The sequence below is a fragment of the Photinus pyralis genome, unplaced genomic scaffold (assembly GCF_008802855.1).
Source record: "Photinus pyralis isolate 1611_PpyrPB1 unplaced genomic scaffold, Ppyr1.3 Ppyr1.4_LG5, whole genome shotgun sequence".
In the NCBI taxonomy this organism is placed as follows: domain Eukaryota; kingdom Metazoa; phylum Arthropoda; class Insecta; order Coleoptera; family Lampyridae; genus Photinus; species Photinus pyralis.
The window spans coordinates 26,101,265-26,119,365 of record NW_022170596.1 but is presented as its reverse complement, the minus strand read 5'-3'; the positions used below and the strand labels follow the sequence as shown (position 1 = coordinate 26,119,365).

The following is an 18,101-nucleotide window of genomic DNA, read 5'->3' as shown; positions in this document are numbered from 1 at the left end:
CCTCTTAAACATTTTCTCAATTGAAAAAAACTGCTTTCATACATCATACCAAAAGATAAATTATATCTTAGATAAAATTGGGTAAGACTGTATCTGGGAGCCATTCCAGAATGATATTAGGAAATTTACACATTTTACGCTGAGGAGCAACATCCTGCTTCGCACAAAAAACGATTTCCAACTTAAAAGCATAAGGCGCTGAAGGGTAAAAATAAGAATCTTGACACAAAATTGCTATTCTAAAAGTCTCAAGGATGATTTCAGTAGGTTTCAAGATTTTCTCGGAAAGAATGTCCAAAATCAAGAATTAGTGTAAGGATTTGTACACAAGGAAAGGTCCCTTTGTAGGTACTTGCGCTTAAGATGATGAAATTAGTCCTGAATACTAAAAACGCCTTTTTATGGGAAGGTAAAACAAAATCCGCGATGTATTTTTTTACTAAAATTGAGTGCAATGACAATGGCAGATTTTCTTGCACTTTTTCAAATTATTCTGTAAAGTTGAAAGTTAAATTACGCTAGGAGGGCGCATTTTTATAAGTTTTATATAGCAGAGAGTATACAGGGAGGTCAAAGTACAGATAAATTCAAAATTTTAGTAAATTTCGATGTGTGGGGAAATGATTGGCAACAGTTTGTCGGAGTAACAGAAGTCTTAATTAGTTTTACGTGCTCCAAACCCTAGATTCAGGAATAGGCCAGCTGCTGTATTTTAAGAATGCAATTCTGCAAAAAATTCGATGTGTGGGTTCTGGAGGAACAGCCTACCTAGCGTGATTTTTGGGGGATGGGGAGCGATGCCGCTCTTTAAAAAAGACTATAATCAATATTTCTCTTATGTCGACTTGTCAGCAATGTCTCTAGTAATATTGTTAAAAGGGCATATTTTGCTTTAGTACAAAGTACCTAATGCTATGCAATATTGTCTCGACACCATAACGAACCAAATAATGAAAAAAAGTGGAACAATTGTTGCATAGTTACAATACTAGAAATAAGAACAACATTAGAGTGGATTACTGTAGATTATCAAAAACTCAAAATAACCATGACTACCTATCTCAAAAAATATTTAATTTACTGCCTGAAAATGTTCAAATGTATAACAAAAAACAATTAACAACAATAATTAAGAAATACCTATTTGATAAGGCATATTTTTCAGTGCACGAATGTTTAACCGAAGGCTTTACCAATATTTTACACGCAGGTGGTGGCATAAACTGAAGTTGTGTTGTTTGTCTATATTATGTGTGATATAGTGTGTTATATATTTTAATTTTAAGAAACTAGTTGACAAATGTAATATCCGTGATAAAGCATAAAATAAATAAAAATGAAAAATGAAATGGGTATTTGAATAAGAGTAGTTAAGAAACAACGTGTTCACGATTTAAAAGTCGTTGACCCGAATCGAGGGTCAAGTTGACGGTGGAAAGAAAAATCTAAGTAAAGTGGATTTTGGTCTATATTTGTTTTTTTCACAATATACTTAATTATTAGTAATTTCGATATTTTATTTCAAAAAGGAGGGGCGGCCAACCCCTTTATAAGAGTACCTATACAGAAACCTATTGCAATTTTCCCCAAAATCAAAAAAAAATCTAGTTTTAGAGAAGAAAAACGAAAATCGGTGATTTAACTTTACACTTTGCATGAAAAGAAGAGTTAAAGAGTTCATATTTAGAAAATACTGTCTTGTACTTTCACTTATGAATTTTTCGCCTCTCCAATTTAAAATAAGTAAATTAATTTATTTTAATTGATCGGTAGTTTACTAACTAAATTTGGCACCTCTCTTGTATATACTGGGCGATAATAAGATTCTGGATTAAACTGGTTAAAAACGATTAGTTAGTGCTTTTGCTGGTTGTTAAAAAAAGGTAAAATTGAGATTTCTATACTGCGCGGAACATTGCTAAATTATTCCAGTGAGTAAATAAAATTTCAACTACTGAACTTTCGAAATTCACTTTCAACGAGCAGTCAGATTTACCAGCCGATACAAACGGTCCAGTTGTGTTGCACAAAGTGTTCAACCCTCCAATTTTTTTAATCATGCTACTTTTCAAAAGGAGAATCGACAGTAATCTGAAGAAAATTTCGACTCATCGACAAATGTACGTTCTTTGAAGTTTTGGCATTGTATAAAAACAGAAGTCGATCGTTTTGGAGATTTTGGATTGTAATTTATGTTCAAAGTCATTCAAAAAGGTCGACAGACCGAAGTTATATTTTTTATGAGGGCCCAAAAAAAGGTTTTGGTGATTTTTTCTCATTATTGTGAAGTAGAATTTTAAGTTCATGGATGCCATTCCTTTGTGCGAGTTAAATTTTATTTAGCATCCAGAAATGGGTAAATCTTTAGAATAGGAAAATGTACCTGACGTTTGATTAATTATGAATATTTAAATCTAGATAAATAATTATATTTACAACGTGATAACCAGACAGGAGTCGAAATTTTATTTTGTACTTGTTGCATGAATATATTCAAACAAGCCAATTTAGGTGAATATTTATTTGAGAATGAATTTTCAGGTTATAAGGGGAAATAAAGAACCAATTTTCCGAAAGGTGAGAGTTACTAAAAGTTTATTTATTACTGAGCTAGTCGTGGATTTAATTATTTCGTTAGAAAATAGTTATTTTTCTGAAACTACTTTCATCTCTAAAAATGGCGAAGCAAATTTAATTTTCGTCTCTAGTGAGGAAAGTAAAAAACAATTGCTGCGTTGATCTTAATAATGACATTTAAAGTTAAAAGATACCCGTATCTAGATTGCTATGTGTCAAACTTCATTATGGCATACGATAATTTTTCAATTTTAATAGTAGTTTCAGAAAAAATATGTGCAAAACTTGAGAAGAAAGTGGAGTTTTTCAACTCGAGTTTAAAGTTTGACACATGAGCGTAACGAGTTGCACAAAATTAATTGTTACAGCACTGTAAAGAATAAAATTTATTTTATGCAAGTGGGGCTTTCAACCCCTGTAAATGTAACCAAGCCGTTACACATTAGGTTACAATAGGAAACAAAAAGAAACCAATTTAAGTGAAGAAAAATGAAAATCAGTTATCTAACTCGATATACTTCAGATTAAAAGGAAGAACTCAAAGATTCGCTCGTATCTCCGCTTAAAATGTCGAAATCTGTCCCTGAGAAGATAAAATAAAACTCGCAATTTAACTTTTACTAAAATTATAAAGTAGGTAGGTACAATGACTCCCTATTGAAGGTAATAACTTTTCGTTGTACTATCACTTAAGGGCATGGAATGTACCTACTCGAAATGCAAAACAAACGTGTTTAAAGGAAGACAAATAAAATTCCATGATTTGCCATTCACTATTTATACATAATGAAATTGACAATGTGGTAAATATAGGTACAGTCAGTCAATTAAAAAGTGACCAGTGAAAACATACCAAAAAGGTAACATAATATTACAAAATGTTCAAAACCGTTTTGAGGGAAGAAGTGGGGTAACAAAATAGCACACGAGTGGTGATCCACTTTGACCGGTACTAAATGATGAGATTTTTTTTAATAAAAAATGCAAAGCTATTCAGGATGCAGGTGAAAATTGCTTCCTAATGGTCACACACATTAGAGATTGCCATTTACAATGTTTAGGCGAAATGTACGATGCGTACGGGGTGAGAGTGTCAAGCTTCGTACATATGCTATTTTTCATCCCCAAAAGGGTGTAGCTTGAACCTCTTTTTACATTTAAAATATTTTCCTATTCTCTCATTTTAAATTACCACACAGTATTCATATTGCGTTATCCTGCAGAGAAATAAAACGCAACGAAGCTAACAAAACCGAAAAATACGTGGTAACCAATACCCATTTTAGAACACAGGTACATTAATAAGACCGATTTGTATTTTCACAAATCGAGCCAGCGTCTAATTTTGCAAAAAAATTTCATTCTCAGTAATTGGGATTACTCATCCTTAAACGGTTATAATGACTAATAACTTTCCAAACATCTGTATTGTCAAAAGTGTATTTAAACGTAGAAATGCGTACGTAATAACGTTCAATGCAAACGATATAAAAGGGTAAAATCTTACCTTTAAAACTGCTACGTACAGTTGCAACTTCTGGAACAAAAGACGAATTAGAAAAAGAATGTACGCAAAAATGCCGAAATGGCTGCGAGATTAGGATTTCTGAAGGGCATGCGTTTTTAAACCGAGGTGAAAGGATCTAACGCCAATAGGTAGCTACATATTGGATCCACTATTTAAAAACTTAGGTACCCATTTTTGATCCCTGAAGAAAAAAAAACCAAAAATTGTTTACGCACTACACAAACACGCACGCAATCACACCACTTTATACAATGCAACTAATTCGGGCGTATCGACGTAGCACACCTGGTATTGTTCGACAAGATAAGAAAACAGGTGTCGATAAGGAGAGCGTCTTGTTTAATGTTAATAAAACAGAGACGCCGTTTATTCGGGTTTTAAGTAAGGAACGATTGGTTCCCCTACTTCGATTCTTTACTTAATTTTTAAATCGTGTAATTTTTGCCCTTATGCCTTCGTGCTTGATTTGCACCTCTTAAACATTTTCCCAATTGAAAAAAACTGCTTTCATGCATCATAGCAAAAGATCAAGTTAACCTTAAAATTGGGTAAAAGACTGCAGTATCTGGGAGCCTTTCCTGAATGAAGTTATTAGGAAATTTTACTCTAAGGAGCAACACCTGTGAGGCCCCTTTGTAGGTACTTCCGCTTAAGATGATGAAATTAGTCCTGAATGCTAAAAAATCCTTTTTAAGGGAAGGTAAAACAAACTCCGCGATATATTTTTTTACTAAAATTGAATGCAATGACAATGGCAGGTTTTCTTGCACTTTTTCAAATTATTCTGTCAAAGTTGAAAGTTAAATTACGCTAGGAGGGTGCATTTCTATAAGTTTTATACCAGAGAGTATACAGGGTGGTCGATACAGATAAATTTAAAATTTTAGTAAATTTCGATGTGTGGGGAAATGATTGGCAACAGTTTGTCGGAGTAACAAGAGAAGTCATAATTAGTTTTACGTGCTCCAAACCCTAGATTCAGGAATAGGCCAGCTGCTGTATTCTATAAGAATGCAATTCTGCAGAAAAGTCGATGTGTGGGTTCTGGAGGAACAGCCTAATTAGCGTGATTTTTGGGGGATGGGGAACGATACCGCTCGCGTCTAATTTTGCAAAAAAAATTCATTCCCAGTAATTGGGATTACTCATCCTTAAACGGCTATTATGACTAATAACTTTCCAACATCTGTAGGTACCTATTGTCAAAGTGTATTTAAACGTATAGAAATACCAAATACGTATACGTAATAACGTTCAATGCAAACGATATAAAAGGGTAAAATCTTACCTTTAAAATTGCTTCGTAGTTGCAACTTCTGGAACAAAAGGCGAATTAGAAAAAGAATGCCGAAATGGCTGCGAGATTAGGATTTCTGACGTGCATGCGTTTTTAAACCGAGATGAAGGGATCTAACGCCAATAGGTAGGCACATATTACATCCACCATTTGAAAACTTACCCATTTTTGATCCCCGAAGAAAAAAAAACCAAAAATTGTTTTTTTTCACTACTAGTGTCTGATGACATGATTATTAACCTTTTTTCCACTTGTAAAGTAGGCTTTCTCGGCATTTGTTCAAAGTGGTTAATAATGTGGATATTATTAACTAGTAGTCAATAATGAGAACTGTCACGCTGTCACTTTTAGAAAACACAACCCGAAATTTCGCTCAATGAACGTTTAGACAAGTTCTCTAAAACGAATAATTGCCACCATTCGCAATTTCCAGAGAAATTACATACCTAAAATTATCACATTTTGAAAAAATTCGAACGAAATTACTCTTTGAAAAATCTCAATGACAGAACAAAATACGGCCTGTTTGACTTGTACTTCCACGTACTTGATTGACGTGTTAAATTAAGAAACAAACAATTCTGTCCAACCGTTAACTCTCTTATCAATATAATATGTTAATTTAGAGGATTTCAAGTGCTAGTAGTGAAAAAAATAGTATATATACCACGGTAGAGAAGTCTATTATTGCCTTCGCACCTTACACCCCTCGGCGCAAGCGCCTCGAGATGTAATCNTTAAATAAAGGTCTTTCTTTTATACATAAGCTTACAGGTTTACTGTATCACAGTTAGATAATTAAATTTAAATCTTGTAAGATTATTTTTGTTGAATTTTTGCTACTCTGATTAATCCCAACCGGCAACCGCGATGTAAATGTAAGTAATATAATAAATAAACCAATAAACGATACTAACCGCGGCGCCTTTCGGTACTTGGCGCCGGGTAGCAATTGCAACCCCTACTACCTCGATAGCTACGCCACTGTAAAACAGAGACGCCGTTTATTCGGGTTTTAAGTAAGAAAAGATTGGTTCCCCTACTTCGATTCTTTACTTAATTTTGCAACTCGCGTAATTTTTGCCCTTATACTCTTCTTGCTTGGTTTGCACCTCTTAAACATTTTCCCAATTTAAAAAAATGCTTTCATACATCATAGCAAAAGATCAAGTTAATCTTAAAATTGGGTAAAAGACTGGGAGCCTTTCCTGAATGAAGTTATTACGATATTAATTACACAATTTACGATGAGGACAAAAAACGAAAAACGATTTAATAGTTGCCAATTAAAAAGTATAAGGCACTGCAGGTTATACAAATAAGAATCTTGACTTTAGAGTCAGTATATTATATACCATGGTGTATAATTATAGGTAGGTACGTTAATTAAATGCTTTCCGACTGAAACGTGCTAACACCTTCATTTGTGCTGATTTGTGGGCAAATATTAACGGAGGTATAGAATTTTCAATATACCTAATGCGACGAATGAAGGTTTCCATTCACCACCAATCCCATTTCTGCATTATGCCCAGTATTTGTGCGGATTTCGCCACCAACTTCTTGTTTTGTACGCAATTGGGACAATTGTTAACGTAGATTGAGAATTTTTAGTTTAAAGGTACACGTCTTCATGCTAAACACGAGTATTTCCAATTGCCTCTAAATCCGAATTGCGCTTGTCTTCTTATTCGAATATACAATAGCCGTTGACTTGTATATTTATTACAATGTTATAATTATAGTAATGAGTTTTGATTTTTTGGATAATTTATCCACTTGCACCCCGGGGGTTGCAACTTTTCTAGCGCACCGAAAATATTCATACATAATACCATAAGTAGGTAGTCGAAGTATTGGCGAATATTTTTGAGGTGCTGTCACGAATGCTAGTTGAAATAACCCTGGGTTGTTAAATCAAGGGTTTCTAACCCTATGAGCATTCGTCCTGACGTGGTCTTTGCACACAGTCGGACGACTTTCGTCCAGTGCTATTGGTTGGAATTGAAAACTCGTTCAGGTGGGATTTCGTCGTACAGTCTTTGTATAGAAGAATTCTTTCGAATCAAGTATGGTGGACACGTTTCCGCAGGTTACAAGAACGACACAAAAAATCATTTATAATGTCATATATATTTAAGTTCACAATATTCGCCAAACGTCGGCAATTCATGGGTGACATAAATCAACTTTTTTGAATCCCTCCTTAATCTAGCTAATTCTTTTGCGTTGTAACTTCTGACATTACGACAAAGCAATCATTTTTCAAATGAAACAGCTATGAATCCAAAAAAATGTTTAACAACGAACCTGGATTTAGCAATTAAGACCCAAACCATGGATAACAGAACTAGAGAAGTCTGATTTCCTCTATTAAGTGCCAGTTATAAAGTTGATACGTAACCCATTTAAAAAGCCTCTAACATGGAAGGTGGTAAGGTATAATAGTAAAACCTGACGATGTTAGTTTCCCCATGTGCGGAATTCGATTAAGTAATTTCATTAAAACGGCAATTGTAATAAATTTTAAAATCCCCCTTCCATCTTCCCTAAATTACAATTTCTAGTAGTTTACCAGGTAGTTATCTTAGTGAAACATATCAAATGTTGATGAGGAGTATGGAGATTAAATGTAAATCGCTTCTCAATGCGGTTACAAGCCGCAGTGCACTACTACTAAAGCAGTAACCGATTTAATTATTTCAAATTAATTTCCAAATTGCGATATTATAATCATTCCATTTGTTATTAAAGCGGGTAGGTTTTCGGTACCCTCTGTAGCTTTATATCTATAATTTATTATGCGAATGCTTAAATTAAACGTATTTCCGTTACATTGGCAATCAATAATTCATAATCCTATTGTAGTGAAATTGTTGCCCGATGAAATTAACAACTGAAAGCTGTGTATAATTGATAACTAAATTTATTATAATGTTTTTGGTTAGTGTTTGATATAGCTCCAGAACGAATTTAAACGATATTCATCGGAAATTATTAGAAATGTTCCATATATCGAGAAAAATGGAAACTATGATTTGTTAATTGAGTAATTGTTCCTACTTTTAATTAACACTCAAATTTTTCTATAGATGACTGGAGAAGAAAAAAAGAAAAACCGATGAGGTCACTAAAAGAAGTTCAAGAAACGAGAAGAAGATCTGGAGGCAACCAATTTAAGAACTAATTAATTCAAAACCCAAACCTTCGGTGCCCCAGGAAAATTAAAAGGCGGGTTTCATAGGAAAGTGAAGGTGACTGCTATCTCTTCGAAATAGGTTTTAACTTGTGACTTTATAGATGAACACGCCAACCCACCCCTCACTCGCACCCCACAATATATACTAAAACTAAATACATAATTACGCTACGATGCCGAAAGTTTATACCGTGAAAATCATGGCAATCTCACGATCTTACAGGCGCCTGGATCTTCTATGGACGAAAAGTGAATACGTTTAACAAGGCTCTCGCTGTTGGTATCGGATTTTGTGTTTTCTTTATCATTCATATCACCAACTATTCCGCTTTTAACAAACGGACGCGGTAACTTTTATGTTAATTGGCATTTAACGAAACCATCTAATCATGCTAAATTGAGTCCAGTTAAACTGGGCTGCCATCTTTCCCTTTACGGTAGTGGAACGACCTCACTTTCTTTGATCATACATTATACTGGAGCAAGTACTGGAGATACTAGAACATCTTGGACAATCTGCAACAAAGCATCATCAATAAATAAGAGACTCATTCATTCGCTGTGAATCATTGTAAATTTGGATTGGAATAGCGCAGGTAAGAGTTTCCCCTTTCTGCAGCACACGTCCACGTGGAAAAAGGTTTCCCTATCGGATACATTTTTATCGAATAATCTCATTATATGTACGTAACCTCTGTGGCTTGCTATATCAATAAAGTGCCTGATTGTGTTTTAGTATATTTATAAGTAAAGGCTGCGAAGGAAACCACATCAAATCTATAACCAATGGACCCAAAATCTTTTCTTCTATTCATAGCTTGTCTGATGGGCGTCGTCCATACAGGTATGTACCGCCAAATTATCAATTTGCACCCGATATCGCTATAAAGCTTGTTCGTCGATTTCCTTATAGTTTCTTTAAGGAAACAGAGACCTGCTTGAAGTACTGAACAGATACGCTGCTGATTTGAAGTACTTGCCTATCACATTTGGCACAATAGCTGGTGAATCAATTCAATTTTGGTTACTAGGTATTCTTTTTTCAGACACTGTAGATGTCAAAAGCTACGATTCCAGCATCGACGAGCAAAAGCATGGACAAACGCTTTTATGATACTTAGATCTGCAATACTAGGTATACTTGCAAAGTATTGTAACAATTTAAATAAATAAATCTGGAGTTGTTTATACATACAATGGTAATAACTACCATCTGAAAATGTATACCTACCTACCTCAGGGCCGTAGCCAGGGGGGTGCCAGAGGGTGCCTGGCACCCTCTGGATATTAAGTGGCACCCTCTGACCGATCTACATCAGAATCGTAAAATAAAAATGTACAATAGCACTTTCATGACTTCGTGAGCGAATAACTATATTCTCCAAATAATTATAAATTAATGCTATGACAAGACAATTGCAACGTATGGAAATGGAATAATTAGCCTAAGAATAAAGTTATTCCTTTCTTACATTTTTTAAGTTATTTTTAGCGCATTTTTTAAGAATTAAAAAAATTGTGCTATTGTTTGCGTTTTGTCCGCCCGTCCGTCCGTCTGTCTGTATATCCGTCCGTCCGTCCGTTGGCAGGATATCTCATAAACGAATGGACCGATTACGATGAAATTTTGTAGGTTGATTCTTTATCAAATTTGTAGATCGGTGTTCGTGAATTGGCAATGTAGGTCAAAAAATAAAAATGGCCCTTTTGACATCTTCGTTAGTTATGAACCGAATTTCATGAAATTCAAATGCGCATAGCTTTACCCATATAAAACGCAATTCCAAAAGTTGAGCATAATCGATCACCATTCACAGTGCCCTTTGCGCATCTCTATATACTATTTATAAACCGAATTGCAAACTTTCTTATTTATGAAGGTATTTAAATGAAATTTGATACCTAGCCACTTTGACTCAAAAAAAATCTAACGCCAGTTTCAAATTTTGGTGTTGCGCATACTTTTTGCTTTTTTGACAAACAAGTCTCTCGAGACTTCATTTTTGTAAACAATAGGTGCACCCTCCGACATTTTGTTTGCACCCTTACAATTTTCGTTCTAGCTACGGCCCCGACCTACCTACTGTTTTGTAATCAGTTCCCTACCTAATTTAAGTTAGAACTGAATTGTTAAAATGATCTGTATTAGTTTCGACGATTGCATAAAATTGTAAATAGCAACGTCGTTTAAACTCGCCATTTGAACTAGGTACCTATTAGGTACGCCAAAATTGCAAATGTTATTACAAGAAGTAAAGCTCGTTTTTAGCAACCGCGTGACATGACAATTTTTTGGTGTTAAAATACTTAATTATGGAAAAAGCTATTTCATCGAGAAAACTAGTAACTGTGAATTATGAGACTGGTTATATTTTTGGAGTTTGTTCACAAAGTTTAAAGTTAAAATTTCACTTTGAATTTCTAAATTGGAATTAAAGGGTGCCTAAAAAAAACTTTTAGTCGCTATTCAAAATCGAAATTTTAAACGTTTATGTGCCCTTTAGATACCACTTAAAACCATTACTTTAATTGTTTGGGGTACGAGAGCTGCACAATAAACAAATTCAAGCTAATGAGGGAATCATATACCATTGATACTTAAGAAGATACCTACCACATATGAGTTATGGATCATGTTCAATTTCAATTTTCAGGCAATGAGTTGGAAATGAAATCTCACTTTTAATCCTGCTTTTAATAGATGGGAAACATTTCAATTTTAACATGAACATCAATATTATGTAAAAAACGGTCCCAACTCTTTTAGCAGCTTTGAGTTATAACCTGAAAACCCAAATTTTGTATATTTTTTCAGGTGCTATACTCTGAAACAAAATTTCAATATTTGGAACACATTCGTAGCTATCAATTTTTAACTTGAAAGGTCCCCTAAAAAAGAAATTATTTCTTTAAAACGAATAGATAATTCTGAAACGAAACTTCAATATGGAACTTTGGAAAACAGATGCAATTATAAATTCTTCACAAAATTGTAAAAATTTACGTGTAGGTACCTACCTAAAGAGTGCGACTCTCGCTAACAAAGCGAGTGATATTCAAACTGCTCAATATCATTAGATTCAGAAGTAAAAATTCCAAACTGAAATTTAAAAGACATTTTTTAAACCTTAAGTTCTACCTTGAAAACTAAAAGATCTTTAATATAAAGCTATGCAAAAATAAATGGTAACGTAAAGCTAAAACTTCAAATTTTAGCGTTTAAAAGGAGCAAAATAATCGTTTTCAATGATCAATCTACACATATGCTCTAAAATTATGTAGATCGTATATTTTCTAAGATGGCGACCAAAAATATCTTAATAACGCGCTTTTGTGTAACATGTCTGCATACATTTTTTAACAAAATGAATTCAAAAATACTTTTGAAAATTACGTTTGAACTAAACTTTATTGCAAATAGGTTGGAAAAGTTGGAGTTCAAGAAGATACTTTGACATGGATTACACAACTTTATGCATGTCACATTTTCCCCCCTAAAACTGTAGTTCTAGATATTGCAAGAAGCTGGACAGGTAGTAGGGGGTACCGATCAAACACAACATGCACTTCTTATTGCTAATGAGATTCATATATAACTCAATATTCTCTTAATGGAGCTCCCAAATATCTCTAATTTTGAACGGCCCATCGATAAGACAACAGCTATTCCATTAATAGTTAGTTGAGTTGAGTTTTGGGCTGAAAAGTACATTTTATGGGCACTCCCTGTTTTTTTAATCTCCTTTTTTAATGAGGCATTTTTTGCTGACATAAGCTCGCAGTCCCCCACAGAGTACAGTTTCTATCGTCTTTAGATCTTTTTTGCAAGAAAGATGAAAAATACTTTAGGAAAAGTTCGAGAACTAATAATCTCTAAATTCATCAACATGAGCAGCCTTTATACACAAATTCTCAGCTTCTGGGAAATCTTGTTCATGTTGAAACTCCAGTAGCAATGTGTGCAGAAGTCTTGCAGAGTTAGCTTGTGGGCTCTCATTTCCTTTCCATAAGCTTTTCCGTTAAGAACGTTCGCTAATTACTTAGTATGAAATGTGCAGTCCATCTTTTCTTAGGACAATTCGAAGTCACTGAAGTAGAATATTCTATGGTAGAGACATCAGGATCAGAGTTGATTTCATTCCTGTTAAGTTAAGTCCAACCGATTTCTGTTTGCTCTATAGAAATCACAAAAGCAAGGCCCTCTACCCTACAATCCAGCACTGTACTTTTTAGCATTTTCGCGGTCAAATTAGAAGCATCATACCAAGAGTCATCTATACTGACTCTTTTTAAAGTGCGGTTGCTGTTTTGGCAAATAAGGCACAAGTGGGTAACTCGTGCAATTGTTTGGGTAAGTATTATGAAATGCTGCTCAAATTTCGACTTTTCGAAGTATTGATTAGTCTACTGTGATTAATTACGAAATATTGGTGAATAGAAGCACAAAATAGTGTTAAACAAGCGTTAATAAGTTATGTGCATTGAAATAGGCAATACAAGAATTTCAGTACCTTTGTAAAAACAAAAGATTTACTAGAAGTAGGTACAAAGAGTGTTATATGAAAAATATGCAAAAGAAAATAATCATAAAATAAGGATGAATACAGAAATGAAGATTTGTGAAGTATTATAGGTATAGTGATCCCCCTCTATAGAGAGGGGGTGCAGAAAATTTCAATATGTAGCTCAAAAAAACTAAATGTATTAATATTTTATTGTAAACTCAAAAGATGCTGGTGATGATTTTTTTATTTGGGTTAATTTTTAACCCAAAACAAATTTCTTTGTCCCAAAAACCAGTAGTACTGGAACATACCAGTGCACCTCGATCTGGGATAGGTAGGTATCCGTACAACTGTTACACCTTTGTTAATATACCTATCTTGTAATTATGGACGATATTTTAAAAGTAATACCTATGCTCTGTAATAAAGTGACAGAGTGGTAGGTATAATATAATTGGCACAGGTGGAACCAACGGGGTCTTGTACAGACAATTTTAATTAGGTACCGAATGTCCATAAAAATGTCCTAAGGACACACTTAGTAGGTACCATGGAAAGAAGAATTAACAAAAAGGAACATAAAGAAAACATAGAGAAGTCAAAGATAATGGCTATAGGAAAGGTAAATGGGACTAACAAAACAAATAGAGTAAGTAAAGGCAATAAATGCTTTGGGGTGCCAATTTATCTAAAGAGAATCAGGAGTGCATCCGACTATACCATTGACTAAGTCAAAATTCCCTGTGAACAAGGGAAAAAGAAAGAAACTATCCACTGCTGATGCCCATCTTTTTCCCTGCTACAGCACTTGGTAGTTGTAATTTCCACGATCTTCACAGGGTTTCTCTGAAACGCGCCCTCTGATGCTATGTGAAATCAATATTGTCAATATTAATTAACTAACTCCACTTACAGCTTAAAATTTATTATTTATTTAAAACGATTTCAAAATGGTATATTCTTGTGATAAAATTTAACAACACAAACGTCAATAAGTGATTTGGTAAATTGTAAAATTACAAACAAAGAACATTAGGAACTATTCTAATACTGTTAAATAGTACAGCACAATTTTAATAAAAGCGACCTTTTACAAAATGGTACATTTGCTCAGCCTTAGATGGTAACTTCCACGTTCTTAACAACATTAGTCCAATCGACTTTTGAGGGTGTTAGGTAAAAAGCGGGTGCAACTTGTGATCCACAGGGACAATGACACCCCATGACCCAACTAAAAGCACCAAGTTTTGTTTTACACTTAGGACAGTGCAGCTTTCCCTGGGTCGTTTGCGTTATGCTGCTCATCCACGACAGTGGCTCTAGGAAGTAAGTCTTACTGCAGCTACTCGACGACTCTAGATCTTGATGAGTTATTAAATTCGACTCACAAGCCACGACTCGCCTGCATTTCTTGCAACGGTAGCAGTTCGGTTCGGGTTCGATCCGTACGAGTCCAGGATCTGGTTTTATCAAGTCGAAGAAGTCTTGAGGTAAAATTTTGGTCCTCTTCACCTTGTCGGATGCGATTTGTAGACGATACAGTTTGTATTTCAAATGGTTCTTGTCAATCTTGTAACCCATTTCCCTGTAGAGCTTTAACTGTGATACAAATCCTTGGTTCGGACATACAATTGATCTTTTACTTCTCACTTTCTCAAATGCTGCACTGTAAGATAAGTGATACTTGTGCATAATGTAAGCTAGGACCACTGTCGCACTACGTGAAACTCCATAATAACAATGAACTAGCACAACACCATGTGCAAGGCCACTAGTTATAAACTCTTTGGTGTCATCTAGATACTTGAGTAGGTCTTCTTTTGGTAAATCGGAGAGTTGTATAAACTTTGTAGTTATGTGCTTCAGTTCTAAGATTTGACGGGGCAGAGGACACGTATCGATTGTTAAAATATGAGTTACTTTGTACTTCATTAACGTATTTATATCAGTTGCCGCTGATAGATTTCCAAGTAAAAATTGTGGTTCAATTGTGCTAACACTAATTGGGCCAGAATTATATAAAGAGTGTATAACATCTTGAGTATCACCATCGTATACAGCACCAGACATTTTTATTATTCTGCAATACATACGATAAAATTTGATTTGTAAATAAATACTTCAATTATACATAATCACAATTTAAATATAATAATAATTACATTTTTTTAATGTTTTTGTTGGTTTTTCGTTTTAGTGATTTTCAATATTTGGTTGGCAATATTTGTACATTGGTAATCATGTATTGTATACAAGTAATGAGAAAAATAATTGACCATGATTCTCACTGGATGGTCAACTATCACTGGCACAATTGGGCTTTGCATAGGAGAGCCCCAGTGCGGTTTCTGTGGTGAGGCAGATGAAACCACCGAGCATGTCATCTTCTACTGTATAACACCTTGACCAAAGACAAACATCGGTTCCTTAGCAGTTATCTGGAACCGGGGAGGGTGAAACAACATAGGCTAAACAGGGTCCTATCCTTTAATGAGAGGAGCGGGTTCTGAACCTAAGTTGCAAAAGAAGGAGGATAGGCACAATGGGTTTTGGTGGGCCTAAGTGCTACCTGATCAGGCTCCACTTATGCGAATAAAATAGACCTTCCAGCCCAAGGACTAAAGATCTGCTAAAACTCAGTAGGGATTTATACCTATTGACTATGTTCCACTATTAGAGCCATGGTGAATAAAAAAAACACTCGCACATGATATTGACTCTGTTGATGTGCAGGGGTTGCGGAGTGGAAGAAGAAATACCACTACATATTGTACACACCAGGAATGCTTCAAAATGCGCCTCGCAGGAAGTTTCGGCTCTTTTAAATGTGTTATAATAAAATCAATTTTTGTATTGCTGGTTTACCTTGTATATAAGTAACTTTATTGACAGAACCTGACCAGTGTCTTTCTTTTTGTTGTGTTGGTAATGTCAAAATAGCTGCGGAAAATAAATAAAAATGGCTCCTAGACGAAGTGCAAGATGTGTAAATCCAGCAAATTCAGTAAATTACGATAATTTAAAGCTAAACGATGTGCTGTGCCCGATATGTAGAAGTATTTTAATTGAACCAGTAACCCTACCGTGCAATCACGGTTTCTGTTCGTCCTGTTTCGAGAGTACTGTCGCTAATACAAACTTAGTTTGTCCACTGTGTAGAGTTCGAATTGGTTCGTGGCTGCGTACTTCGAAAAAGGATAACAAACTGGTGAACGTCGTACTTTGGAACGTTATACAGAAGCAGTTCCCTAAGCAGGTCAAAAATAAGTTGGACGGTGTAGAGGAATATCCCGAAGAAGTGCAGCCGCCACGAAGAATTACAGTTCCAGGTGAAATACGACGCGAGTATGAGGCCGAAAAGCACAAGACCGAATTGGAACTTCAAAAGGAACGCGCAGCTGAAGAGAAAGCCAGCCAATCATTGATTAAAAAGATACGCGACGAGGAGGAGTACGAGGAAGTGCTGCGTGAAGAAAATGTACGTCTAAGTGAGCAGGTGGCAAAGAAGTTGGCGCAGGAGTATTGTTTTGACCCGGGGCCTTCAAGTTCAGGGGTTACCGTAAAGAAACAAGGCCCTATCGATAAGCTATTGCAAAATTTAAATCATAAGAAGGTTACTGTAACAATCCAACCAGGTAGAAATGCTTCAAAGGAATATACGTGTAAAAATTTGTGCCAAAATAAGCCCATTCAAAACGTTAATAGATTATTTAATACGACAACTGCATCTAAAAATATACAAGATAAGTTAAAGAAGGTGATAACAGAACGTGAAGCGGCCGACAGCAATGATTCGATCGACTCTGAGTGTAGGTTCTTTAAACCGATCGAGCCCAAGTATGTTCCGTTACCAAAGAAGGTACCTGTAATCAAAGTTCCTGCTGTGACACGTACTGTTAGTACTGTTATTATAGGGTAAGTAATAATTTGGGGTTGTGTAACCAATATTAAACGAGTGTTTTCAGGCCTCCAAAGGGTGAAACAAATTTTAAGCATTCCAGTTTAGAATCGGCTTTTGTAGTAGTTAAGATTATGAAATGTCCAGTCTCAACTCAAATATCAAAATGTGATACAACTATAACGGAACTACCTCCGAGTTTACAAAATGTTACGGAAAACAAAAAGTTAGTCAGGTGTAGGACGCCAACGAAACGAAAGCGAGGCAAATCTCCACAAGTGATGCAAAAGAAGAGCAAAACGGATAGAAATTCCCCCTTCAGAGGTTTTGATAGTAATATGAATGGTATTACGACAAAAATCAATGGAAGCATCACCCACCACAATAAGAGCGTTGGTAAAGATATAAAGAAACGTCAGGAAGACGACGATTTCCAACTAGCTTTGAAGCTGCAAGACGAACTAAACAAGCGGTATTATAATACTCGAAATAATTACAGCGTACAAATAAAAAAACCGTTAGCTAGGCAAGTCACTTTAAAAGAAATCATGTCTCAAAATATTAGCAAGGTTCCGCAATAAGAATATAAGCTCGTTATTTGTAATTATTTATACGCCTACACATTTATTGTAACTATAACATAGCGATTATCATTTATGCTATATAGATCGAAAATGAAAAACTATTTACTCTCTATGATGATGTAAAGATGTGATATTGTAAAACTTCACTAATTTTATGTTAAGATTCACCTGTATTAACATTAGTCTTCTGAGGAATTACAATAAAATTATTTTTTTTATAAGGGCTACCACTACTACATTAATCCCTTATCTTTTAGTCAGTTTAGCTGTGCCCTTTTTTATTGTAATACCCACAATTCTAACAAAATAGTGGTATATTGTATATTTGTTGTTTTCTTTTAGAGTTATTTAATGACCTCTGAAATATCACGTGACTAATTAGCCTAGCAAATTTTAGTATTACAAGAGTATATTTTGGAATCTTATTTATAAGATTATTTTTTTAAATCGTAGTAAATAAGTTAAATGTAATATTGTATTCCGTACATTTAGTTGCCTCCTGCTGTGATTGCA

The 18,101-nt window shown here is 34.8% G+C and overlaps 3 protein-coding genes and 1 long non-coding RNA gene across 7 annotated transcripts in view; 2 read left to right on the top strand and 2 right to left on the bottom strand.

Annotated features, from left to right (window-relative positions):
• Positions 1–4,336, bottom strand: part of LOC116171529 (cyclic nucleotide-gated channel rod photoreceptor subunit alpha) — a 249,034-nt gene extending 244,698 nt beyond the window's left edge. The window contains exons 1-2 of one of the 2 annotated variants that reach the window (XM_031488411.1): positions 4,274–4,336; positions 4,085–4,114 (exon numbers count right to left, since the gene is read on the bottom strand). The gene's annotated coding sequence lies outside the window, so the exon portion shown is untranslated. Of the gene's footprint in view, positions 1–4,084; positions 4,115–4,273 lie in introns of those variants that run through there. The other variant, XM_031488413.1, reaches the window with a different exon arrangement.
• Positions 4,337–9,019: 4,683 nt separating this feature from the next.
• Positions 9,020–9,793, top strand: LOC116170181. 2 transcript variants are annotated; one of them, XR_004145183.1, is made up of 3 exons: positions 9,020–9,197; positions 9,338–9,445; positions 9,648–9,793. It is a non-coding gene; the product is annotated as an uncharacterized LOC116170181 (long non-coding RNA). The 2 variants fall into 2 exon arrangements; XR_004145184.1 differs by having other exon boundaries at positions 9,020–9,284.
• Positions 9,794–14,045: 4,252 nt separating this feature from the next.
• Positions 14,046–15,308, bottom strand: LOC116172502 (dual specificity protein phosphatase MPK-4). Of its 2 annotated transcripts, none has more exons than XM_031489733.1 (2): positions 15,269–15,308; positions 14,046–15,186 (listed from the first exon to the last, which is right to left on the bottom strand). In XM_031489733.1, the coding sequence occupies exon 2, from the start codon at positions 15,174–15,176 to the stop codon at positions 14,223–14,225; it is 954 nt and encodes a 317-aa protein (XP_031345593.1). In that variant the 5' UTR covers positions 15,177–15,186; positions 15,269–15,308; the 3' UTR covers positions 14,046–14,222. The 2 variants fall into 2 exon arrangements, with proteins under 2 accessions (XP_031345593.1, XP_031345592.1); XM_031489732.1 differs by having other exon boundaries at positions 15,238–15,299.
• A 727-nt stretch (positions 15,309–16,035) lies between these two features.
• LOC116171888 (E3 ubiquitin-protein ligase RNF168-like) lies at positions 16,036–18,101 on the top strand. Its single transcript, XM_031488919.1, has 2 exons — positions 16,036–17,021; positions 17,072–18,101. The coding sequence occupies exons 1-2, from the start codon at positions 16,066–16,068 to the stop codon at positions 17,583–17,585; spliced, it is 1,470 nt and encodes a 489-aa protein (XP_031344779.1). The 5' UTR covers positions 16,036–16,065; the 3' UTR covers positions 17,586–18,101.

Excerpts from the sequence above, each read along its gene's own strand:
- LOC116171888 (XM_031488919.1), top strand. The coding sequence starts at position 16,066 with ATGGCTCCTAGACGAAGTGCAAGATGTGTAAATCCAGCAAATTCAGTA. Across the intron at positions 17,022-17,071 it reads GTTAGTACTGTTATTATAGG|GCCTCCAAAGGGTGAAACAA; the intron begins GTAAGTAATAAT and ends GAGTGTTTTCAG.
- LOC116172502 (XM_031489733.1), bottom strand. The coding sequence starts at position 15,176 with ATGTCTGGTGCTGTATACGATGGTGATACTCAAGATGTTATACACTCT.